Source organism: Alternaria incomplexa (assembly GCF_024043165.1).
Source record: "Alternaria incomplexa strain BMP 0042 chromosome Unknown scaffold_17, whole genome shotgun sequence".
NCBI classification, from domain to species: Eukaryota; Fungi; Ascomycota; class Dothideomycetes; order Pleosporales; family Pleosporaceae; genus Alternaria; species Alternaria incomplexa.
In genome coordinates this window covers 564,733-586,904 of record NW_026249866.1, presented here as the reverse complement: position 1 = coordinate 586,904, position 22,172 = coordinate 564,733, and the positions used below count along the sequence as shown (strand labels likewise).

Sequence of the window (22,172 nt, the reverse complement as noted above, 5' to 3'; positions counted from 1 at the left end):
CCGGGATTGCTAGGACAAATAGGCTTCATTGTTTGTTCAGAGCTAGAACGTCTTCGATGGATAAACTTCACCATAGTCAAGCGCTTCGTATATCGAGGAGGGTGTATGCAAGATACAAAAGGATAGACATATGGCGTGCACGATATCCGGTGAGCATGCAAAGGCTCAAGCAAGGGCTTGGCATACCATGAGCTGGAAGGGTTGCAGGAAGTACGCGCGATGAGGCAACGTTGAAAATGGAGTTCCCATGATCAGCAAGGTCAGGTAGGTCGACGAGATACGTTTGTCAGTCGACAGATGCGAAGTGTATGAAAGTGTACCAGCAAGAGACATGTCGGATACGAAGGTTGTGGAGCGGTCGTGAAGTGATGCAATTGTTTATTGAGACAACTGCCTTAAGCAGTCAGTGGTATGAGAAGCGCCTATTCCCTTGAATGCCCGAAGTTTTCATTCAGATACAGGAGCCCACACCGTTATTTTCGTGCCGACGCCAATGTAATCATTCCACGACCCAATCATGAACTCATGATAACGCTCTAGTGCTTCATGGAAGACGCCCTCCTCTTGCGGGCCTCCTCGTGTGCGGCCTTGGCGTCGTTGATGCGCTTGGAAAGGATCTGAGCGTACTCGTTCTGCAGTATTATTAGCCTATGTGTGTCTTGTAGTGGATGGTGTGAACATACGGCAGCATCCTTGGAAGCCTCCGCGCGACGGCGCTTGAGTGCGAGCCTGTGGCGCTTGTGCTGGAGACGCTGAGGAGTAACAAGACGCTGGATCTTGGGGGCCTTGGTGTAGGGCTTTGCGCCCTCCTTCTTGGGGACGACTTCACGGCGAATGACGAACTTGCGGACCTACACACGCAATGATTAGTACTCAAACCTTCAAACTTTCTAGCTCACTTCTTGTTGCTCAGACTCAATGCGCTGCTTGTAGCAGGATGAGCGAGACTCAATCCGCTATGCGAAGCAGGATTGGCGAAGAAGCTATGAGAAAACTCACATCATCTTCCTTGCTGAGACCGAAGAAGCGGCGGATCTTGGTGGCGCGCTTGGGACCGAGGCGCTTGGGGTGGACAATGTCGGTCAGGCCGGGAATGTCCTCGTCGCCCTTCTTGACGATGCTGAGGGCAAGGACGGAGAGGTCCATGCCGACGATGCATCCGCGGACGGACTTCCTCTTGCGCTCACCAGTGCGGCGAGGGCGGTAGCAGGAGTGGCCGTCGGAGAGCAGGAGGCGGACACGGGTTGGGTGCATGACACCCTGCTTCATCGGGAAACCTTGCTTGTCGTTACCGCCGGTGATCTTGACGATGTATCCCTTGAACTCGTCGCCGATGCTGTCGGCGGGGACTTCCTGACCCATGCGGCGCTCCATGAAGACGCGGAGCTTGCGCTCATCGTCGACCTCGATCAGCTTCTGGGTGCCATTGTTGGGGTATGAGATGTTGAGCTTCATCTTGACTGCGGCGTCTCGACGGCGTGTGGAAGCTGCAACGTTAGTAGATTGTCGTGGTGTTGTCGGGGTCGTGGCCTGCGAAATTAGAATTATCGAAATGGGCCTTCGCTTCGTAGTGCGCGCTAATCGGAATGGAGATCATCACGTGCTAGCGCGACTTTCAGGTACGGCCCGCGGGCAACTGCGACCAACAACATGATGCGCCCCACCGGATGTGGACGTTTTCACATCCTTGTGCTTCTATAATCAGAAACTCTCGTTATGTGAGGTTGGAATTTGCAGTACAATGCCTCATACGGAGCTCTGCGCGGGTAGACAAGCAGTTCGTAGTGAAGAGGTAGAGACATGGAGTACTTGATCAACACTTGCATTGCATTGCCATAGTTCTGGCGTCGCAATGCCGGGTGGGCTCTGGCTTCGCAATTCAGACTGACACTGCATACACATGTTCACGAAACAGACTGGAGCAGGCGGAGTAGAGTTGTACTTCAACGTATTTGCGCTATTCGAACGGGATATCATACTATGCCATACCCATTAGACTCATTGCAACCAGAGTCCTACCAAAGGTATCACCACTGTCCTTAAAACACATGCTATCATTCCTAAGTCGAAATCGAGTCATCCCAAGAGGAAAACCACTAACGCCGGAACCATGCACTCGCAATGTCATTTGAGCAGATGATGCTTTTTGAAAACAGAAGGAAAGAAATGAGGTGAAATCTGCACAACCGTCTAGTGCATGAGCTCGACCGGAGGCCTTGATGTGCTCACTGCTATGCCCTGCGCCTTCTGCGATGCGATCGGGCCCTCGACGCCCTCCATCGCATCGATGGGTGTCAACGGCTCAGGTGTCTCTGTTGTGTCTTCGACGGATATGGCTGGAAGGTTCGGCGAATCACCGTGGTCTTCGGGATGGTAGACAACAGTGGTGCTGCCAGTTCGCCTTCTTGTGATGGATGGGCCGCCGTGATCAGTCGTAGGCGATGTCGCCTCGTGGTTTGCATGTAACCGGGCCAGCGCTGCCGCAAGGTCTTCTGGGTGTACAATCTTGTTTGGCGCATCCTCTTCCTTCATTTCCCAGCCCATGGGTGGAGAGGGCGGCGGCGAAATGAAGAATAGTCGGTCGGACTTTGGGAGGGCGAGGTGCTGGTCTGAGGGGTTCATGGGTGTGTTTACGCCGAAGTATACGCGGATGCGGTAGCCCATGAGTTGTTCGCCATCAAGGGCTTGTCGGACCTGGATCGCAGAGTTGACGTCGAAGAAGGATACTACGATGCGCCGGAAAGACTTGAGCGGCGCCCATGTGTGTACTTTCGCATATTTGTCGACGGTTTCGCGGATCTCGGTGAGGGTGGATAGTGAGAAGATCTCGGGTGCGAGAAGATTCTGAACGTTGTTAGTTTGTGCTCTTAGTTTTAAGGCGAAGAATACTCACGGTTATGATGAGAGTGTTTGAAGGAGGTGATGGCTCGACGAGCGGTGGGAGGTCTGAAAGGTCGAGAGAAAGTGGCGACTTGCTCCCCGATGACGCGCGGGAGCGCATTGGTGATGGAGGTAGAGTAGCCTGCATGTTTGCGATCATTTATGTTGCGCAAAGATATACTGTGGTCTGTTGGTTGAGTTGCTGTGATGAGTTGGAGGGCAAGAGACCGACAGCGCGTGTCTTATATCAAAGTTCGCCTTCAGCGGTTGGTCGTTGCAGCGCCCGCATGCAAGCAGCGACCGTTGCTCCGCCTCAATCCGCCAAGGCCAGACTCCGGCCATGCCATTTCCCGCGTCCATGTCCCATGTCTCTGCTTCTTTCGCGCCATTTCCTGGGCACCATTGCACTGCCCCGCCCTATTGCTCCCCAACGCACTGTGCTGCTGGAGGTCTCCGGACCTCGGCGGACGCGTCAATGATGGATTCAACTGACGATAGCACGAGACGCAGAGAAAGGAGAGGGCCTCAGCCTCGCTGATGCATAGTCGCCTGCCACTCAGCCTCATGTCCACGAAAGAAACATCTACCAGTGTCTCGCTGGTTCCACAGAACATCCTTTACTGACTATTCAAGCACCGAGTCCACTGTTAGTGTCCGGCTTATCCATGTTAGGACTACACAGCATGCATGCAATACCATCAAGGCCTTATCTCGTCCGACTGGGCATGTAATAGGTCATCACTCGGCGGCAGACTCGTTTATTGTCCGTCTGCCATAGGCATGCGATACGGCAAGGACAACTGTTCAACTCGGTCGGCTCATTTCGCAACACAGCCATAGGCGCTTTGCGCTTGAGGTTCTTTGTCGGCCAATAGTACCCTTCATGTTTGGATTTTGTTGTGATGCTCAAGTCAGGCTTGGCCCATGGAAAATGTCTCATGTGTTCAACTGCAAGGCTGATCAAAGGCCATGCTTGTCTCGTGACTGTCTCGAGCTCCGCGTACGCCGGGCGCATCCACAAGTCTTGATGCGCACAACCGTTGTACATGTCTCCTGTTTGGTGTGTACAATCAACGCACGAGACGGTAGCTGCAGGTGATGCTATGACGACTCCGCCTTTACGAAATCTACGGTTTCCCTAGTAACTCTTAAGCATAGAAGTCAGACGTCATCCAACCATTAATCTTGGTCTACGTGACCCTGCATGCAATTCTACACTCGGCGTAATCTCGCCAGCTGCTGACCCGTATGACGATGCCACTGTCAATGGTGTGGCTGAATCTAGGTGTGGCGTAGATGCATGCGCCACACCTAGACGCTAGGCTGCTTCGCCAGACTCACCTCAAAGAATCTCCATCAGGACGACGACCCTAGCCAGCACACCCCCCACACGTCAACACGTCTCTTTCCGCCTCCGGATCCAGTCGCCCTAGTACCTCGGCTCCATCACGAGCCTCGCAAGCACACAGCCCTCTCCTCCCTGAAACGACGACGCGATGGACTACGACCCAGATGGCGGCGCAATCAACGTGCGCTTCCTCCAGGTACACCGCCCGCTCCGTCTGCCCCAGGACACGTCGAGCTAACCCAGCTATGCGTAGGCCGACAGCCAGCGCGCCAACTTCATCGTCCAGAACTTCAATCTCGAAACCGCAAACTCGCTCCGCCGTGTGATGCTCGCCGAGATTCCCACCCTAGCCATCGACGTCGTAGAAGTGTTCGACAACACATCCGTCCTCGCTGACGAGTTCGTCTGCCACCGTCTCGGCCTCATCCCTCTGTGCTCCAAAGGCGTAGAAGAGCTGCTGTACTCGCGCGACTGCGACTGCGAAGGCTACTGCGACAATTGCGCCGTCGTTCTCACCCTCAACGCGAAATGCACAGGAAGCGAGATTATGAAGGTGTACGCGCGGGATCTGGTGATTGAATCTCGGGCGCCAAACGAAGAGTTGGGGAAGCCGGTCATCACTGATTCAGAAGAGACGGGTAGTTGCATTGTCAAGTTGAGGAGAGGCCAGGCGATCAACATGAAGTGCATTGCGAAGAAGGGTATTGCAAAGGAACACGCGAAATGGGCGCCTAGTGCAGCCATCGGCTTCGAGTACGATCCGGCGAATAAGCTGCATCACTTGGACTACTGGCACGAGGAGGACGCGGACAAGGAGTGGTATGTTATCTAAACCATCCAAACATTGTGTAACAGCACGTCTCTAACAGATATCCAGGCCCAAGGACGAAGCCCGCATAAACCTCGACGGCGGACCTCCCAACCCCGACGAGCCCTTCAACTACGACGCTGCCCCAACACGCTTCTTCTACGATGTCGAAACAGTCGGTGGTCTCGAACCCGACGAAATCGTTACACAAGGCATCGCCATCCTACAACGCAAACTCGCCGAGATCATCAAAGAATTGTCTGGTGGCGTTGGAGGCCCAGAGGACTTTGGCGGTGCGCAGAGTCCAACACTGAACGGTGCTGGATATGGTGATGCGGGCGGATATACTCCTGTTGGGGGAGGCGGATACGGAGGAGCGAGCTCGTGGGGCGGTGCGGCACAAGGAGGAACCACACCATATGGAGCTACGCCTTACGGGCAGTCCAATTGGTAGACGAAGAGAGTGGCGTGTTTGGGTGTACAACATTGCATGGGCCTGGCGTTCTAAAAGGTGTGGGCGTCAACAGACTGCAAGGCTGCTCAAAAGAAACGCAGTCCTTCTTCACACATTGGCATCTATCACAAAACTAAGTACACTTTGCGAATCGCTATCGAAAATGAGTTGATGCGAATGGCATTGATATCTCTGCTAGCTCTTTGAGCTGCCTTCTTTTGCTCATGGTTCGTCATATCTAATATTACAATATACGCAAAGCCATTTCGTCATCATGCTTGCTTCAACTTTTCCAAGATGCGTCTGAGAGGGGAATATATGTACACAAATGTACCTCGTGAATTGACACGAAAACGCCATGCCCCCAATGTACCGTGCCAGATCAAAGCAGCCAACCATACAATGGAGCCGACCCGAAGTAGTCATACACATGCGAAGAAGATCGTGGCGGCAGCGACAGAGGTCCTGGTTCGCGTAGGATGAAGCTCATATTGCTTCTAATGATGTCGGATTTATGCGTTCTTTACAACGCCAACCTTGGCCGGTCGCAGTGTCCGGCCGTTGAGCTTGAAGCCCTTCTGCTGTGTATGGAAGCAAGTTCCGTCCTCCTTGTCAGGCTGCGGCGCCTGGAAGACAGCCTCGTGGATGTTGGGGTCGAACTTCTCGGCGGCCTCGCTGGGGTCGAATCGCTCCAAGCCGTGCTTCTTCAGCGTGTTGATGAGGATGGTGTCGGTCATCTTGATGCCGTCGTGCAGGGCAATGAGGTCGGTGTTGTCCCCCTTGAGCTTCTCTTCTGGCACGGTGCCAAGGGCGCGGTCGAGGTTGTCGACGGACTCTACGAGGTCGCGGGCGAAGCGCTGGATGGCGAAGTCTTTAGCGGCCTTGATTTCGCGCTGGGTGCGCTCTTGGAGGTTGCGGAAGTCGGCGACTGAGCGGAGGTACTTGTCCTGTGGAGCCATGTCAGTCTGGTATCGTCTTGCATTCGGGCAGCATCGGAGCGTACCTTCAAGTCGACGATTTCCTTGTCCTTCTTCTCTAGCTGCTCCTTCAATTGTGTTGCCTCATTGTTCTCTGCGGGCGCATCGTCCTTCTTCTCGGTAGCCTCGCCCTCCTTTGCTGGTGCAGCTTCTGAGTACCACCGGATAGCGGGCGTCGCTACTGCTCGTGTGATGGGTGATTGTTGACGTAGTGGCGCAAAAGGCCGTATTGAGCGGGCAGCCTGCTGTCTTGAGGCGCGGAGGATGGTTCTTTGCAACATTGTGTGGTATGAAATGTGGAATGAAGCAGAGGATGCAAGGTTTATGCGAAGGCGATAGTGTAGTTCAGATGGATGCGATGATGATGAAGACGTTCGAGAAAAATTCGGAGCTGTGAGTGACGAATGCCTGTGCTTCCATCAGGGTCCAATTCTTTCCGTTCCGAGGCGGACCCTTTCCGAACAATTTGCCATCCGGCGATCGCATTCGCCTCTGACATGCATCTCGACAAGTCAATGCCATGATGCGTGATGCGTCCTTCGCCAGTCTTCTCCTTGCGTATACGCTCGTTTGTCTCGCGACATGACGTCGTCCCGCCATCTGCGACAGTCCAGAAACCCATTGAGGCGGCCTATTACCGCGGGGGTACATCACGAGGCGTAATCCTACAGCCGCAAGCTTTGCCTAAAGAGCGCGCGAGATGGCCGACCATATTCCGCCAGATCATGGGGAGTGGTGACCCCTATGGGCGGCAACTTGATGGGATGGGTGCGGGCATATCGAGTCTCAGTAAGATATGTCTCGTAGAACCCTACGGGAGGAGAGTGGCTTTGCCCGAGAAAGCCACTCGATTTCGAACAGGCTTTGGTGGTATTGATGCAGCTCGTAAAAGTGCGCAGGCTGTACAGAATGCAGAGGCTCTGGAAGAGGCGAAAGCGACTGGGGAGGAGCCAAAGCTAGACATTGATTACACATTCGTCGGCTTGGGCATTGAAGACGATGAAGTCGACGTCGCAGGCAACTGTGGAAATATGAGCAGTGCAATTGGCCCTTATGCTTATAACGCCGGTCTTCTCCCATCAAGAACATACGCCCAGGGAGACGGAGAGGTCACAGTGAAGATACGGAATACCAACACTGGGAAGCTGCTCGACTCTACCTTCGAAGTCATTGGAGGACAAGCTGCCGTCGCGGGTGACTACAGCATTGACGGCGTTACCGGAAAAGGCTCAAAGATCAGATTGGATTTCAAGCGTCCATACGGTAGCAAAACTGGCAGAGTGCTACCTACTGGCAGGAGAGTGGACAACATTGGGGGCTACAGAGTATCGTGCATAGATGGCGCGAACCCAGCGATCTTCGTCCGAGCAGACGATGTCGGAGTGGATGGCACCATCCTACCCGACAACTTCAACAATCTTCAGGAAAAGCTTGCTTTGCTCGAAAGCATTCGCAAAGCCGCTGCCGTTGTCATGGGTATTGCATCTACAGAGGATGAGGTCCCTCGTACCGTTCCCAAGATCGGCATCGTATCACAATCATCTGCGCACCCCGTCCTGTCAGGGAAGACTCTCAAGGCATCACAGATGGACATTGTCGTACGTTTTCTCTCAGATACACAGCCTCATCGAGCTATTCCTTTGACTGCTGCACTGACGACAGCCGTCGCGGCGCGCATCCCCGGAACAGTCGTCGAACAGATGCTTGCTCCGGAGCCTTTAATGGAGGGCGCCATCACCATAGGTCACGCAAGTGGTCGACTGCAGGTCAACGCCACGATGGATGCAAGGAATAAACTCATCCCCGCCAGTGGTACGGTATACAGAACCGCGAAGAGGCTGCTCGAAGGAAATGTATTCTGGGCCGACAAATTTGGGGAGACGGAACTGAGGGAAGACACTACTGAAACCAATACCACCTATGGTAGTAACGGCCGACACTCTCTTGGGCTAGCTTTCGTTCTGGAGAACCGCGGTAAAGATTCATCCCACCTTTTCGAAGAAGACGTCGCACGTGCAAAGCAACAAGAATCGGCTGATGCCGACCAAATCATAAGCCAACAACCGACTCTAGAGCAGATTGAAGAAAACGAGCAGAAAGAGGAGCCCGAGGTCCCGATCCTAGTTTACAGACCCCTCCCCGACCCGCATAGGAAGCGTCGTGACCTACGGGAAATACCCAAAGAAGAAGATGCCCTCACACTCGCCATCCAAGGCCTACACTCCGAACTCACCGGGCTGCTGCACGATGAAAAGATCATGGATACCACGGAACAGAACTCCAACCTTCTCGAAGCTGTCCTCAGAGCACACCGTGACATTCAAATCAACTCCCTGATTCAAAGACGGTCAGCCGAGAAGGCTAGCGAGAAGGCGAAGAAATCTATGGTTCAGAAAAGTAGAACTCGTGCACAGAAGGTTACAGCGGGCGGGAAGTTGAGATGGGAGCATGTGGAAAGGGCAATCTCCGCCCGCGTTACGGAGCAGGCAAGAAAGAGGGTGGAGAGTTGGGGGATAACGGAGAGGACGGATACCGATGATATGGATGAACATATGGGGAAGAGAGTGGAAAGGAACATGGCGCTCCAAGATGATGGCGATGAACAACAGAAGACGGAGAGATCGGTGAGATATGACATGGAGGAATGGATGAGAAGCCAAGAAGAGGAAGAGAGAGGTGATGGCGGTGAGCAGCAGAAGACGGAGAGGTCGGTGAAAGAAGACATGGAGGAATGGATGAGGAAAAAGCAAGACGAGGAGCAGAAAAGGCCGTTCAGAGAAGACATGGAGATATGGAAGAGGAACGCCCAAGAAAAGAAGGAGAGGATGGAGAAGAGAGAGGCGGAGAGAGATGACATGGAGGAATGGGAGAGGAGCCAAGAAGAGGAGGACGAGAGAAGGACGAGGAGAGAAGCCTTGGAAGAAATCCTGAGCAACCGCGAAAAAGGGGACACTTCGATGTTTAGTAAGGACCCGGAATTTGATGCTTTGGCGGAGAGAGAGCCATGGAAGAGGGCTCCTAGAGATGTAGGACTGCCGAAGATTAGCACGTACCCCGTTAAGACGGCGAAAAGGAAGGCAATGCGGATGCAAGGTTTGTACTATAAGCCGAGGTCGTGGAATTCGAGATGACGGAATGAAAAGAAGAGTACAAGTTGCAGCGAAGACTGGTCAATGGCAACAGACTGGAGCAGACCTCGATTGTAATTCAGAACCAAAACTTTTGATTCCCAGACTAAGAATAAGTCTGCTCATCTCAACCTATATCCCCATTCATTTCCTGAAGACTCACCTTACCTTACCTACCTGATAATCGTGCCCTGCCTTTCAATACCGCCAGCATAAGGCCCCTCAAGGATATCACTCCCGCCTAACAAGCCCATGGAGCCACCGCCCAGCAAGCCGCCTGCGCCCATACTAACCCGTCGATCACTCCATATCTCATGAAATCGAATCGCCATATCACTCGCGGCCACAACAATGCAACCTTCCTCAACACCTCTCCGCGACCACACCCAGTCTTCACCCCTCGCCCTTCCTCCACGATCGTCGTCTGTCTGCGGACCGCTCGTGGGACCGCCTGGGTAAGCAACTGCACACAACGCGCGATTCTCGTCGTACCACGGAACGGCAACGACTTGTTCGCAACTGGGCCAGGCGAAGACAGCGACACGGTAGGGGTGTTCGGGTTGTGCGAAGCCGAATGTTGCTGCGATCTCGCGGCGCGTCTGGGACCAGATGAGGCTAGTGATTTGAGCTGCGCAGTCGATAGTGGCAAGACAGGTGCCGGAGCGTGTGTGGTAGAAGTGGATGCAGCGGTCGTTTGAGCCGCTGCCGACGGCTAGGAGCCCGCGTTGCCAGGGGCAAAAGGCCATGGCCTTGACGGCGGCATTGAGTGTCCATGTGTGTTTTGCGGCTGATTGCGCGAGGTGTAGAACGGCGTTGTTGCTACGGTTGGTTACGGTGTAGATGGATTCGCCACGAGGGCCTTCGCGGACGTCCAAGATGGCTGCTGTATTTTCGCTTGCTGGATTCGATCGAAGCACTTTCTTCGTTTCGAACAGGTTGCAGTTGTTGTCGTTTCCTCCACTCGCGAAAAGCTCACCATCGGATGACCATGCTAGGCCACAGATCTGTTGGCTGTGGATTGAAAGTCGAGCCAGCAGGGTCATGGCGCCAGTCCAACCGAAGAGTTCACTGTGCGTCTCTGACGGCCACTCCACACTGTAAAAGTAGATGTGACCGACTTCGTCCCCGATGAGCAACTCTTCAGTCGATACAGTCATTGCTCTATCTCGGAGAGAAGGGCGCTGCACAACAGTCGGTCTCCAGGATACACAAGATACAGGCTTGGGTTGTGTTGCATCGAAGCGTGGCTCAGCATCCAGTGGGCTCCATAGCAAGATGCGGCCATCGGCTCGTCCCACGGCAAGGATAGCTTGACCCCCTGCTGTAGAGGAAAAGTCTAAGGATGTGACGTGCTGAACATCTGCGGGACCGTTTGGCGGCACGGCGTTCAGCGAGTCTGGTGTGTTGACACCGTTTCTCTCAGACCAGAGATGAACAAAGTTTCCTAGGCCTACAGCCAGACACTTGGAGGTGTAGGAATATGCGAGTAGAGTACAGTAGTAGTCGTCGCGGAGGTTAGGGGCATCGAGAACTGTGAGCGGAGTCAGTATTGAGAAGCATTGGTAAGCAGAAGAACATATCGAAAGGGTAAGATTGGCACTGGTCTTCGCTTCGGTGGTGTTTGGCGAGGGCCTTTGATCTCAAATTAGCAGCGACATCACATTTGGAGTCCATAGCAAATGGAAACAAACTCGAAACGACTCCATCTCTGATCCAAGCTCCGTCTCGCCAGACATGTTTTGCCTGCGATGCAGGACCACTATGTGGTGAGCTCGAGGACACTGGAGAATATGAGTGTTGGAGGATGCGATCAGTCGCGTCGATGTCGAGCGCTAGTGCGAGACGTCTTTCGTAAGCTTCAAGTTCGGCATCGGGGTCTGCTCGGTTCAGAAAAGCAGATTTGTACAATGGCGCGTTCGTTCCACTCCCAAGCATTCCACCTCTGCCAGTGGAGACTGCTACTACTGTGTCACTCACAGCAGAAGGCCCACCAACATTCCAGACAGCGCCAGCGCTGATCTGGCGAGTACCCAAAGGTAGAGGGGTTTGTCTGAAGTTGACGTTTCTCCTGTTTGCATTTGCCCGGCCTGAAACTACAGAGTGTGCCTCCCGGAGGCCGCGTAGTTCCTCGTTCATACGGCCACTCCTGCGCAGTCGGCGGCTGAAAGCATCTGCACCTGTGCGTGTACCGCGGTTGGTGTTCTGTTCCTTGTTCCGACGCTCCGCAGGGCTGTTGAGCTCGAAGCTTTCTCGTGTAATAGTGGGTGGTCGGCGGCAAGCGATAAAACGATCTGGCGTACTTGTTTGGGTTTGACGAGGTGATGCTAGTAGGCCACCTCGTGCTTGCCATTGACTGGATCTGAGAGGAGAGCTGGCATAGCGCAAGGGAAGACGGCGAAGCTTGGTGGGCGGAGAACTGTCATCAGCGGAGATGGCAATGGAGTGTAAGTGCGGTAGATTAGGCCTTTCGAATGTAGTGACTGTATCTGTTGTAATCAATGAGGGAGATGCTACGCGGCTTGCACTTTCAACTACGCTGTCCGAGGAACTGCGATTGCTGCGTCTTCGCTTGCTGGAAGAGGATCCATCTCGAAGCGGGTTGAGGTCGCAAGGTATCGGCACAATTACAAGATTAGTCGGACTCAGGTCTGGAGTTGACAGCGCTTCAAGACGAGAGAGAAATTTGGACTTGGACTTCCTAGGAGAAGACAATGGAGTTGAGCAATGACTGGTAAAGCCGCTGTCGATATCCCTGAAGAAGAGGCAGCTGCGACTTTTGCGCGGAGACTGCGGCGTCCGAGGTGATGCCCAGCCTTCGGTACTGACAGTCTTCGTAGGAGACAGCGGCGGTGTGAGATAGCCGGACCGAGATGGAGATGCTTCGTCGCCAGTGTCGCTCATGTTGGAACAGCTTGTGTCAAGATGAGTGGACTGGAGGACTGAGCTGTGAGCTTCAGCGCATGTAAAGCTGTCTGAAGGAGAGGAGCTAGGAGGCCGGAGACCGGGTGCTGCCTGATGTCCCGGTGTTGTTGCTGCTAGGTTAGTAATAGCAGTGGCTGCTGAGGTTTCTTAGGATGTTTGGAGCATATATAGGGTTGGCAGATGCGGCTAGTGGTAACGGCAACCTTCCGCGAGGGATGACGGAGGGGCAGGGGCTCCACGCGTGTAGTGGGGCAACATTCCGCCGAGGCTGCAACTCGAGGAAGCAACGCTGAAGCCTCCGAGACAGCGCAGAAACATATGGCAAGCGTAAGTTGACTTTACAATCGCTCGGAAGATCCTTGCTGACAAGTGTAGCACGGTATATCGCGCGGGTCTGGCCCGGTCGTCCGCTCAGAAGAAGCACGGCAGAAGGAGCTGCAACAGATCACAGACTACAAAGATTTGGCGGATCTGGTGAACACAAAGGTATTGCAGCCAGGAGAAGCATCCTTTGGATCTAGTTGACAGTCGCTTCTCAGGTTGCCGAGAAGCAATATACGATCGAAGTCCTGGGCCTAGTCACGAAACTCTTGAACGAGAATCCCGAATACTACACAATATGGAATCACCGAAGACGTGTCTTGATGACTCTGGTGACCGCAGACACCCCCGAACAATCACCAGACGAATTCCTACAGGGCGACCTGCAGCTCACATTTGCACTATTACGAAAATTTCCCAAATGCTATTGGATATGGAACCACAGAAACTGGCTGTTGCGCGAAGGCGAAGCGCTGATGGGCGCGGACGCAGCACGTAAGCTCTGGTCAGGAGAGTTACAACTCATAAACAAGATGCTGCACGCAGACAGTCGCAACTTCCATGCCTGGGGCTACAGACGATTCGTGGTGTCGCAGATTGAGCGTCTGACCGCATCCGATGACGTTTCCGCATCAGGGACAGCACAGAAGAGCCTGTCAGAATCAGAATTCGAGTACACGACCAAGATGATCAAGACCAATCTCTCCAACTTCTCCGCTTGGCACAACCGTAGCCAGCTTATCCCCAAGGTCCTTCGCGAGCGCAACGCAGACGCTGAAGCGCGCCGTGTATTTCTCGACTCGGAATTAGCCCTGATATGCGAAGCCATAAACACCGACCCATTCGACCAGTCCATATGGTTCTATCACCAATACCTCCTCTCCATATTGTCTCCGTCATGTCCGCAGGATGCGCTTGTCGTCCAGGACCTGACCAACGGTGAGCGGCAAAAGTACTACGCGCACGAGATGGAGTACATCAGGGAGATATTGGAGGACGAGGCGGATTGCAAGTGGATATACGAAGCGCTGCTCGGGCTTGCAGAGGCTCATCTGGAGGTAGATGCTGGGACCGGGTCGTTTACAACGAAGGATATGAGGTCGTGGCTAGACGAGCTAAAGCGTCTGGACCCGCTGCGGCGGGGACGATGGGACGATCTCGAGCGCAGGCTGAACCTATGAAATCCATTATGGTAGCATTCAAGGCTTGCTTTTGGGCTTCTCCACACTACTCGTTGCAGTCGCAGGCGCGGCTTCCGTCTTGTTGTCCTTCTTCCATGCCCAGAGCCCAAGCACGTTTGACCACGAGTTGTCGGCAGGCGCGGAGGCGACAGCTTCCTCTTTCTGAGCCTGTAGTTGTGCGGAAGGTGGGGGTGCTACAGCACTCGATGCAACGGGGATGGGATTCGGGGTGCTGGAGGCATTTGCTGCGGCGAGTTCCCTAACACGAATGTTAGTGAAAGCGACGAAAGTACCTGTGGAGTCTGCATACCGTTTGTACTCCTCCTCCATCCGTGCGATTCGCTGTTTCTTGAACTCTCCATCAAACGTAGCCACACCAATTGACACACCGACGATAGTTGCCAACGCGACTGGAAGAATACGTCCCGCCATTTTGTGTGTTCGTTGCTTAACCTTGGAAAGTGACGGCGGCTGAGTTTGGCGTGTATGACGAAAGCACTCCCGCGGGCAAAAAGTTGAGCCCGCCGCCGTCGCCAGCACGCGCTAAGCGGAGCACGGGACGACGCGCCATGCCTTCAGCCATCACCCAAAACCTCACCCCGCCTGCATCCAACCGCGGAACGACATGCAGGCGCGTCCAAATGTCCAAATGGCGACAGAAAGGTTTTGTCCAGGACTCGGATGAGGAAGAAGACGAGTCTCAGCTTGAGAGTCAGGGCTCCAGGCAGAGTGTTGGCCTGAGTGGACGCGTCGAACGCGTCGAAGATGACCTCGTGCCGGTCCGACAGCATGAAGCACCCACGCAAGAGGTGCAGAGGATTGGTGAAGACGAAGAAGGGAAGGAACATGCTGTCGACGGCATCAACGGGATAGAGAAGCAAGAGACGGGCATCGCCACGCCTACCAAACACAGCTCGCCGAGACGCCCTACGCCATCTCCCTTCACGCCCAAATCGACGCGCAGTATAAGAAGAGAGCCCACCGAGAGCCCTGATCCGCTGCTAGTCTCACCTACGCCTAGAAACCGACAGGCTGTACAACCTCCGTCGTCACAGCGCCTGGCATCTCCGATCCTCCAGCCAAGCTCTGCCGTGTCCATACCTCAACTCGATGACGGCCATCTCGTGCCCCTCTCCGATAACTCGACTACTCCGATACAAGCAGCAGTCACGGAGAAGCCTAAAACCTCTACACATGCTTCAAGCATACTCAGAGAGTTCGGCATCGCGCCGTTGTCCGATGATTCCGACGATGATCTCTCAGATCCGCCCTCGGACCTGGAATCGCCCCCTCCTGCTTTCGCTGAGCCCCATCGTCGTACGGCAGTTCAAGTTGTCATACCATCCGCAACCGCTTTACAAAGACAAATCGCCGATGATAGGGCAAGACGCGAATTTCGACAACGGAAGCCCATCCAAATGCACCCATATGCGTTGGAGGGTGAGATGTATCGGAGAGAAGTCCAGAGCAGAGGCCTCAAGCCGGTGCGAAGAGAACGTTCACGATCCCCTCAGGGTCATCACAGACAGCCAAACGATGAGTCGCAAGAACAGGAGTTCAATCCCGATCAAAGCCCTACAAGCAGCCCTCCCGAGGTCGAGATACCTGTCTCTACACCTGTGCTGCCACGTCCAAGAAAGGATCTCGTTCATCGGCCTACTTCTGGTCCCGCCAGACGTCCTCCGTCTACACAGCTCCGTCACCCTCATGCAGCCAAGCGTAGGAAGCCTAATTTCTCATCCACACAAGCAGCGGCGGCACCGACAAGCATTTTTGAAGACAGTGATATGCGACGCGATATTTGGTCCATACCTCCGAACTCGCCTCCATACTCGAGCAGTCCGCCATTACATGGAACCACGTCAGCTCGCCGTCCAGCTATGCTGCGTGTATCAACCCCTGCTCCAAACTTGCCAACGCCTTCTACCTCGTCTGTCATGCAAGAAGACCCTCAGATGCTCCAGGGCTCAGACTCCGAGCCAGCCCCGCGCAGCATACAAAGATCCGGTGGAGAACTGCGTCGGCCAACAAGGGTAGTGATAACGGACAGCTCATCTTCGGCTGCAGGCTCTGCTAGTGAGGCAGAGAAGAGCGACGATGACATGCGTCATGTGGGCCGAAAGATCAAGGGAGTTTTGCCTGCTTCTTGGTTGCGATTCGATCGCCAGGCACAAGAGCGACGGAAGGCTCAACAACGCGAGCGAGAACGCGCGCGTAGCAATGCAGCTGCTTCCCCCGAGCCAACAGCGCCTGTTCGTGGAGTCGCTCAGAGAATCATGAGACCTGCTGGCCGACCTCGACAAAGTTCAGCTTCCAACACACCTTCGCAGGCTCCTGTTGTCATATCTGATGATTCGGATGATGAGCCCAGGGCTTCTGACTCCCGGCCTTTACAAAAGGTGCAAGACTCCGTGGCCGACGCCTCTGCGTTAGCTGCAATGTTTGACGATCGTTATGCCGACGACAACCTGTCCGACATGGAACACGACCGTCTACCTCTCCCTACGCTTGGTGGGACTGGATCAAAGCGGAGAAAGCAGACCAAACTTACAGACGCGTTCGCGAAATCCAAGAAAGTCAGACTATCAGACAGTCTAGCAAAGAACGTTACCACTGGAAAACGATCGTCTGGCGGTCAATCCTCAAACAGGAAGCATGGCCACTCCAAGAATTCACGCAAAACCCCACCGCCTGCTATGAGTGTCATAGACATCGATCTTTCGCCTTCTCGACCAGGTGGTAAGATGCCGCAGTTTCTTAGGATTGCCAGACGGCAAGCGCTTCAGAGACCCGATTTAGCCCGTCAAAGTCTACATGACAAGCAGATACGACTGCATAACGCTGAAGACACAGAAGAGGCCAACACCACTTTACGACAGTGGCAACGGGGAACACTGAAACCAAGAGCAAATGTTGCATCGCAAAAAAGGAGATCCCGACATCCTTTGGCCGATCGGATCGATAACCAGCAGCATGCCGAGCAGGTTTCAGTAACCGACGCTGCATCTGCGAAGGGCACTGAAGTACAATCTGAAGCCGGGACGGACGTATCCCGTACACGCCCACGTAAAAGCATCCCCGCAGGCCTCCATATCTTCCAGCGTTCTACGACCCAGGTCAGGAAATCTACGCAACGAGGAAAGAAACATGTCCAATCAAGCAAGAATCCAGGACGAGCTGGGCGTCAGGCGCCTCTTCCGTTCAAGACTGCGCAACTTGAAGGCGATGAGAACGACTTTGGCCGTGGCCACAGGAAAATCGCATTCGAGAAGGGCCTCTTGCGTGTCGATCAGCAGTTTGGTCTTCAGCTGCCTAGCGAACAGCCTTTCGTAAACCCACAGCTGGCTAGATATCTCGCAGATGACAATACCGAACTGCCGCCACTTCCCTCTGCGAGAGACGTCGGCGAAGGCCAAACTGAAGGTCCAAGCAAACAACAACCTCCGGTTCGTAGACGCTTGAAGCGAAAGGTGCAAGCGCAACGAATTGATGTCGATGCGCGAGAATACCGCCAGCCAAGCGAGCCAGCAGTTGACGAGATCCTCAAGAACACCGACGCTCCTCAACCACAAGAGGTCGACACGGAAGACGGCTTGCCCGTACTCCAAGGGTTGGGTCCTTATGGCACCCGTTACCCGATCACGTTCGATGTATACTCTCTAGCCACCGACACGTACTTCCATTCTTCCACATTCATCGGGGCTGACGAGTTTCGCCAAGCTCTACTTGTCACCAAGCCTGATAGCCGTGACCTCGATGAATCGGCCGGCCATTGCACCATCAGCCATGGCGCTCTGTCAGTCAGATGTGGCCCATGGAATGATGAAACATTTTCTAGGCTACAAGAGATTGTGAAAGCGGTATCAGAATCCGTTGAAGTCCATGGACCCGACCCTGATACGTCATCATCAGTCCACGAAAGTCCGCTGAACTCAGCTCGATTGGCACGATCACTTATCAGCTATATCACCCACCATCTCAGCTTTTTGGATCCCATCGATCGAGATGACTGTGTGACCAAGTTGTTGCGGCTATGCCAAACAATCTTTGACAGCTTGTTGGTTGCTCAAGGTACCCTGAACGGCCAAGATCCTAGTCATACTCATGGTGTGGTCCGTGCTATGGCATACCTTCTTGTCATCAGCCTTCAAGTCCACCACATCGCTCAACATCCTACCATTGCTCCAGGCAACCAAGTCGGAGTTATCGGTCTTGCCAAAAGCTTGTCCAAGACTATCGTCGCTCACTTGATGCGGCACGGCATTCCCAGTCTTGGTAGTTTTCTCGAACAAAACCAGCGGCACTCCGTACGCGAGAAGGGTATACAAGATACCGACGTCATTGTTGAGAGCACGGTCATATGCATGCATGTTCTGGAAGAGATGGACATGCCAGCATGGAGCTTCTGCGATCTGGCCAGTCAAGAGCTTAGTTCCAAGTTGGGCAGCGCTACTACCTTGCCTGCCTTTGAGGCTACCTGGGCCACGATGTTCACCTTCCTCCCCTACAACGAGATCGATTCGACCGGCATACCGCTTAGAAGCCGGAGGGAGACTTTCCAGAGGGACAATTGGGCTTGCATCCGAGATCTCTTGCGCAGACTATTCGAGTTATACCCGGGTACGTACAAAAAGCACAGCACGTCGCTGAATGGATACGTCCGCGCCAATCTTGCACGATGCCACCGGTTAATTGCTCATTGGCACTGGAGACGTCCGGAGTTGATGCTCAACGCTGTTTTGGATTTCTTTGGCAAGAATGGACTCAAAAGTCTACGACGTGAAGCAGGCGCTGGGTCGGTGCCCTTTCTCAACGACCTTGCCACTGCCCCATCACTCAACGTCGAGCCGAATGAGAACTCCTTTCACATCGCACTGAAGTGTCTCGCTCTAGGTCTCCAGGGTATGAGTAATGCCTATCCCGAGAAGAAGATTCGTAGCTTTGTCTTCCGCTCTCTACCTAATCATGGGCGTGCTTACCCCAAGGATCAGCCCCTGGACGAAGAAAATCTTGCAGCGCTACGCAATCACCATGACCTACTCTCAACGCTATACTGGGCTGCGCCACCCGCTTGTCGGCCAAAGCTTGATCACATTCGTGACCTAGTCAATCACGAGAGCTCTCATCGCGAAGCATGTAGAGTCAGTGTTCGAGCCTGGGCCAACCTTGCTACGTATCAGCTATCAACCGAAGAGCCATATACCTCTGCACGGCCATTTGCATCCTGGCACAAAGACATCATGCACCAAACGCTCATTCAGTACAAGTTGGCAAAGACCGAAGCTGACGACTATCTCAAGTCTGGTGTTCTGGACGGCACTACTGATGTCTCTGCCGTCATGGTTCGTCAAACGATGGAAAAGAACCAGGGACAGGTCATTGCGACGCTAAGAGACTGCATTGCAGGGATGAGCAGGGCCATTCAACATGCAAAAGATCAATCATCTTTAAGGGCATTTTTGGTGGATTCCGACATCATGCATCTCTTGGAGCTCCCTCATCTGGAGGATCATCGACTCGTCAACGTTATTCGCGACGTCATGAAGGTCCTTCAGGATTATGCGAAGATTCAGAAAGCCAACTTGAAGAAAAACGTAAGCCAACAGACAAGCGAGGAAAGCCAGGACTACGGTGACTTTCCCGATATGGATGATCTGGAAGATATGGATGTCGATATCCCCGCAAAGACCGTCCAACAATCGGGATTGGATTTCATCCAGACTCCACTTTGGCATTTGCTGTCGAACGCATTTGGCGCGGAAAACTCGCCAGATGATAACCTGCTCATGGATTGCATCGATACATGGGTTCGAATTGCAGAAGGCCAGGTTCTATCGGGTGAAAGATCATGGTCGTACTATCTCGATTCGTTTAGCCAGGTATCGTGGAAGCAGTTACGCCAGACCGAACAGACGCGCAAATTCGGCCCATACTTCATGGCTGCTCTTGTCGACTGTGACTCAACCGCGTACGAAGAGCATCGACATGAATTTTTCCAGGCTCTAATGGTAAGCTTGGTCGAGCGAGAGTCGATGCTGAGGTTCCAGCACAGACTGCTGCACGCCATCGCGCAAACGGACGAGCACCACCCGCTCATGCAGAACCTACCTTTCTTTCGCGATCTAGAGACTGGGAAATGGGACATCACTGCCGATACTCTGCGCACGCGACGCCTTGCCCTCATTTCCAGCATTCTCTCCAACATGCGCGACGATATCCACGCCATCACTCGAGCCGAACCATCACGTCTGGGCGAAATGAAACGGCTGTACGCGTCGATGCTGAAGGACTTCATGACATCCATGAAATACAACTACCAACAGCTCCGCCAAGGCACAACGGTGACCGGCGCATATGTCGAATTCGTGCAAAAGATCGTACAGTTCCTCAAGCAATACACGAACGATATCTGCCCTGTGCTGCCCTTCTTCACAGACTCGGTCGCCTTCCCATTGCCAGCTGGCGATCCCACCTATGTGGTCGCTCGCCTCTGTGGATACACACCCAAGCTTTCTGATGCAGGGACTGCGAAACAGCTGTCCTTCTTCATCCAGACAGTCGCGCAACAGGCCGCTGCCGACAATCAACAGGCTTATCTGGTCAACCAGCTCACAACTGCTCTTTGCACCGATGAAGCGCCAACTGGCGATAGGGTAGCACTGCGATCGGTATTGCTACAAGGTATTCTTCCCGCATACTTGGAAGAAGCCTTCTCATCAAGCACGGCCTTCGCTATCGCTAGACCCATGCTGCAAGCTCTATCCGCGATCCTGGATACGATGATCTTCGATCTGCGCATCACTCAGCTGGAAAGTCTCGCTTCAACCGTCGGCTGCATTGTATCGGTATCGCACGCCTTCATCCGGGGTACAGAACAACTGAAAGACAACCATCATCTGCTTCAGCTGCCTTACGTCCTCGCCGCGCTCACGCATATGCTGCAAGCTCTTAAGTCCATTATGTCTCCGCTCGAATACATATGCAGTCGCACCATGCCCTCCGCACATCTCAATCCACCGCCACTCGTCACCTATATCGACGAGCTCAGCACCTTCCTCACCAAGCTTCTTCGCGGCGCAACGACCGATACCATCCCCTCTTACGCCGGTGATGCACATGCGCTACCTCCGGAGAAACAATACGCAGACCTCCTGGCCTTTTGCCGTCGCGGCCTGGAAGACAGCTTGAAAACGAACTGGAGTGAGAGCGCTGGGTCTATATGGTTTGGTCAGGGCCATGCGCGCAGAGAGGTGCTCTTCGATATCGGGGGTGTGGAAGAAGAACGAGGGAGACTGGAAGGCGAGATAGAAGCATTCCAGGATGCGCTTCATGATGTCTATGGATATGGCGACGCTGGGTTTCATGGTGAGGAGGGACAGAACGACGGGTACGACATGGTAGTTTAGTAACGTCTTGGATTTAGCGGCATGAAAACGGCGTACACTGGCATTTCTCAGATTACATGAGTATAATAAGAATCACACTGAAAAAATCACGCTTCCCAGGTATGCGCGGATTGATCAACTCAACGCCATGCGAGCACCTCAAACAAGGAACAATTTGAACACGTCTGCAGCCTACGTTAACGTCGAGAGATGCGAAGTAGGTAGCTAACGTCAACGTTGGCCCTAGAATGTTGAGTGTTTTCCCATAAATGAGGGGTGTGCAACAAGTCAAAGCATAAATCACGCGAAATCATGCAGACAAGTAGAAGTTTATATGTTCTCATTCCGTCTCCAGCAGGTGATAGGCAAACCATACCAGCCTTCGCAGTATGGGATGTTGCTATCAGCCTCATCAACTATACACCATGAGCGCATAATAAGAACAAGAAATCAAAGCCATCATCATCCCTCTCCCAAGCTCCAGCCTCTTAAGTCCATCGTCAGGCACATCTACCCATCAAGCCTCGACCTGAGCGGTCATTTCAAGCTGTGAACACAATTAGCTACATCGCGCTTGAAGTTGAGTGAAACGTACACGTTTTGGACGACAGACCAGCGTCTTTTCGTTCCTCAGCTAGCATGTTCATTCAGATCCGCAAGGGCTCGAGCAGCCCTTCTGCTCTCTTCAGCATCCCTCTCCATTCGCGCGTTTGTAACCGCATAGAAAGAGGTAGTATCGTACTTGTTAGCCCGACGAATAGCATCTAT

At 53.6% G+C, this 22,172-nt stretch overlaps 9 protein-coding genes across 9 annotated transcripts; 4 read left to right on the top strand and 5 right to left on the bottom strand.

Moving 5' to 3' along the window:
• Positions 1 to 948: 948 nt before the first annotated feature.
• On the bottom strand, positions 949 to 1,902 carry RPS6 (40S ribosomal protein S6; the record flags this gene model as incomplete). Its single annotated transcript, XM_051439356.1, has 2 exons — positions 949 to 1,487; positions 1,899 to 1,902. 2 exons carry the CDS (start codon positions 1,900 to 1,902, stop codon positions 949 to 951), a joined length of 543 nt encoding a protein of 180 aa, XP_051286960.1.
• A 288-nt stretch (positions 1,903 to 2,190) lies between these two features.
• On the bottom strand, positions 2,191 to 3,001 carry J4E90_009837 (uncharacterized protein; the record flags this gene model as incomplete). Its single annotated transcript, XM_051439355.1, has 2 exons — positions 2,191 to 2,844; positions 2,894 to 3,001. 2 exons carry the CDS (start codon positions 2,999 to 3,001, stop codon positions 2,191 to 2,193), a joined length of 762 nt encoding a protein of 253 aa, XP_051286959.1.
• A 1,375-nt stretch (positions 3,002 to 4,376) lies between these two features.
• On the top strand, positions 4,377 to 5,490 carry J4E90_009836 (uncharacterized protein; the record flags this gene model as incomplete). Its single annotated transcript, XM_051439354.1, has 3 exons — positions 4,377 to 4,424; positions 4,482 to 5,047; positions 5,106 to 5,490. The coding sequence occupies 3 exons, from the start codon at positions 4,377 to 4,379 to the stop codon at positions 5,488 to 5,490; spliced, it is 999 nt and encodes a 332-aa protein (XP_051286958.1).
• Positions 5,491 to 6,002: 512 nt separating this feature from the next.
• On the bottom strand, positions 6,003 to 6,748 carry J4E90_009835 (uncharacterized protein; the record flags this gene model as incomplete). The annotated part of the gene is made up of 2 exons (XM_051439353.1): positions 6,003 to 6,437; positions 6,494 to 6,748. The coding sequence occupies 2 exons, from the start codon at positions 6,746 to 6,748 to the stop codon at positions 6,003 to 6,005; spliced, it is 690 nt and encodes a 229-aa protein (XP_051286957.1).
• Positions 6,749 to 7,192: 444 nt separating this feature from the next.
• On the top strand, positions 7,193 to 9,598 carry J4E90_009834 (uncharacterized protein; the record flags this gene model as incomplete). The annotated part of the gene is made up of 1 exon (XM_051439352.1): positions 7,193 to 9,598. One exon carries the CDS (start codon positions 7,193 to 7,195, stop codon positions 9,596 to 9,598), a length of 2,406 nt encoding a protein of 801 aa, XP_051286956.1.
• A 170-nt stretch (positions 9,599 to 9,768) lies between these two features.
• J4E90_009833 (uncharacterized protein) lies at positions 9,769 to 11,301 on the bottom strand (the record flags this gene model as incomplete). The annotated part of the gene is made up of 2 exons (XM_051439351.1): positions 9,769 to 11,227; positions 11,297 to 11,301. 2 exons carry the CDS (start codon positions 11,299 to 11,301, stop codon positions 9,769 to 9,771), a joined length of 1,464 nt encoding a protein of 487 aa, XP_051286955.1.
• A 1,534-nt stretch (positions 11,302 to 12,835) lies between these two features.
• On the top strand, positions 12,836 to 14,019 carry J4E90_009832 (uncharacterized protein; the record flags this gene model as incomplete). Its single annotated transcript, XM_051439350.1, has 3 exons — positions 12,836 to 12,844; positions 12,893 to 13,003; positions 13,057 to 14,019. 3 exons carry the CDS (start codon positions 12,836 to 12,838, stop codon positions 14,017 to 14,019), a joined length of 1,083 nt encoding a protein of 360 aa, XP_051286954.1.
• Positions 14,020 to 14,037: 18 nt separating this feature from the next.
• Positions 14,038 to 14,451, bottom strand: J4E90_009831 (uncharacterized protein; the record flags this gene model as incomplete). The annotated part of the gene is made up of 2 exons (XM_051439349.1): positions 14,038 to 14,278; positions 14,330 to 14,451. 2 exons carry the CDS (start codon positions 14,449 to 14,451, stop codon positions 14,038 to 14,040), a joined length of 363 nt encoding a protein of 120 aa, XP_051286953.1.
• Positions 14,452 to 14,660: 209 nt separating this feature from the next.
• On the top strand, positions 14,661 to 21,425 carry J4E90_009830 (uncharacterized protein; the record flags this gene model as incomplete). Its single annotated transcript, XM_051439348.1, has 1 exon — positions 14,661 to 21,425. The coding sequence occupies one exon, from the start codon at positions 14,661 to 14,663 to the stop codon at positions 21,423 to 21,425; it is 6,765 nt and encodes a 2,254-aa protein (XP_051286952.1).
• Positions 21,426 to 22,172: the final 747 nt, after the last annotated feature.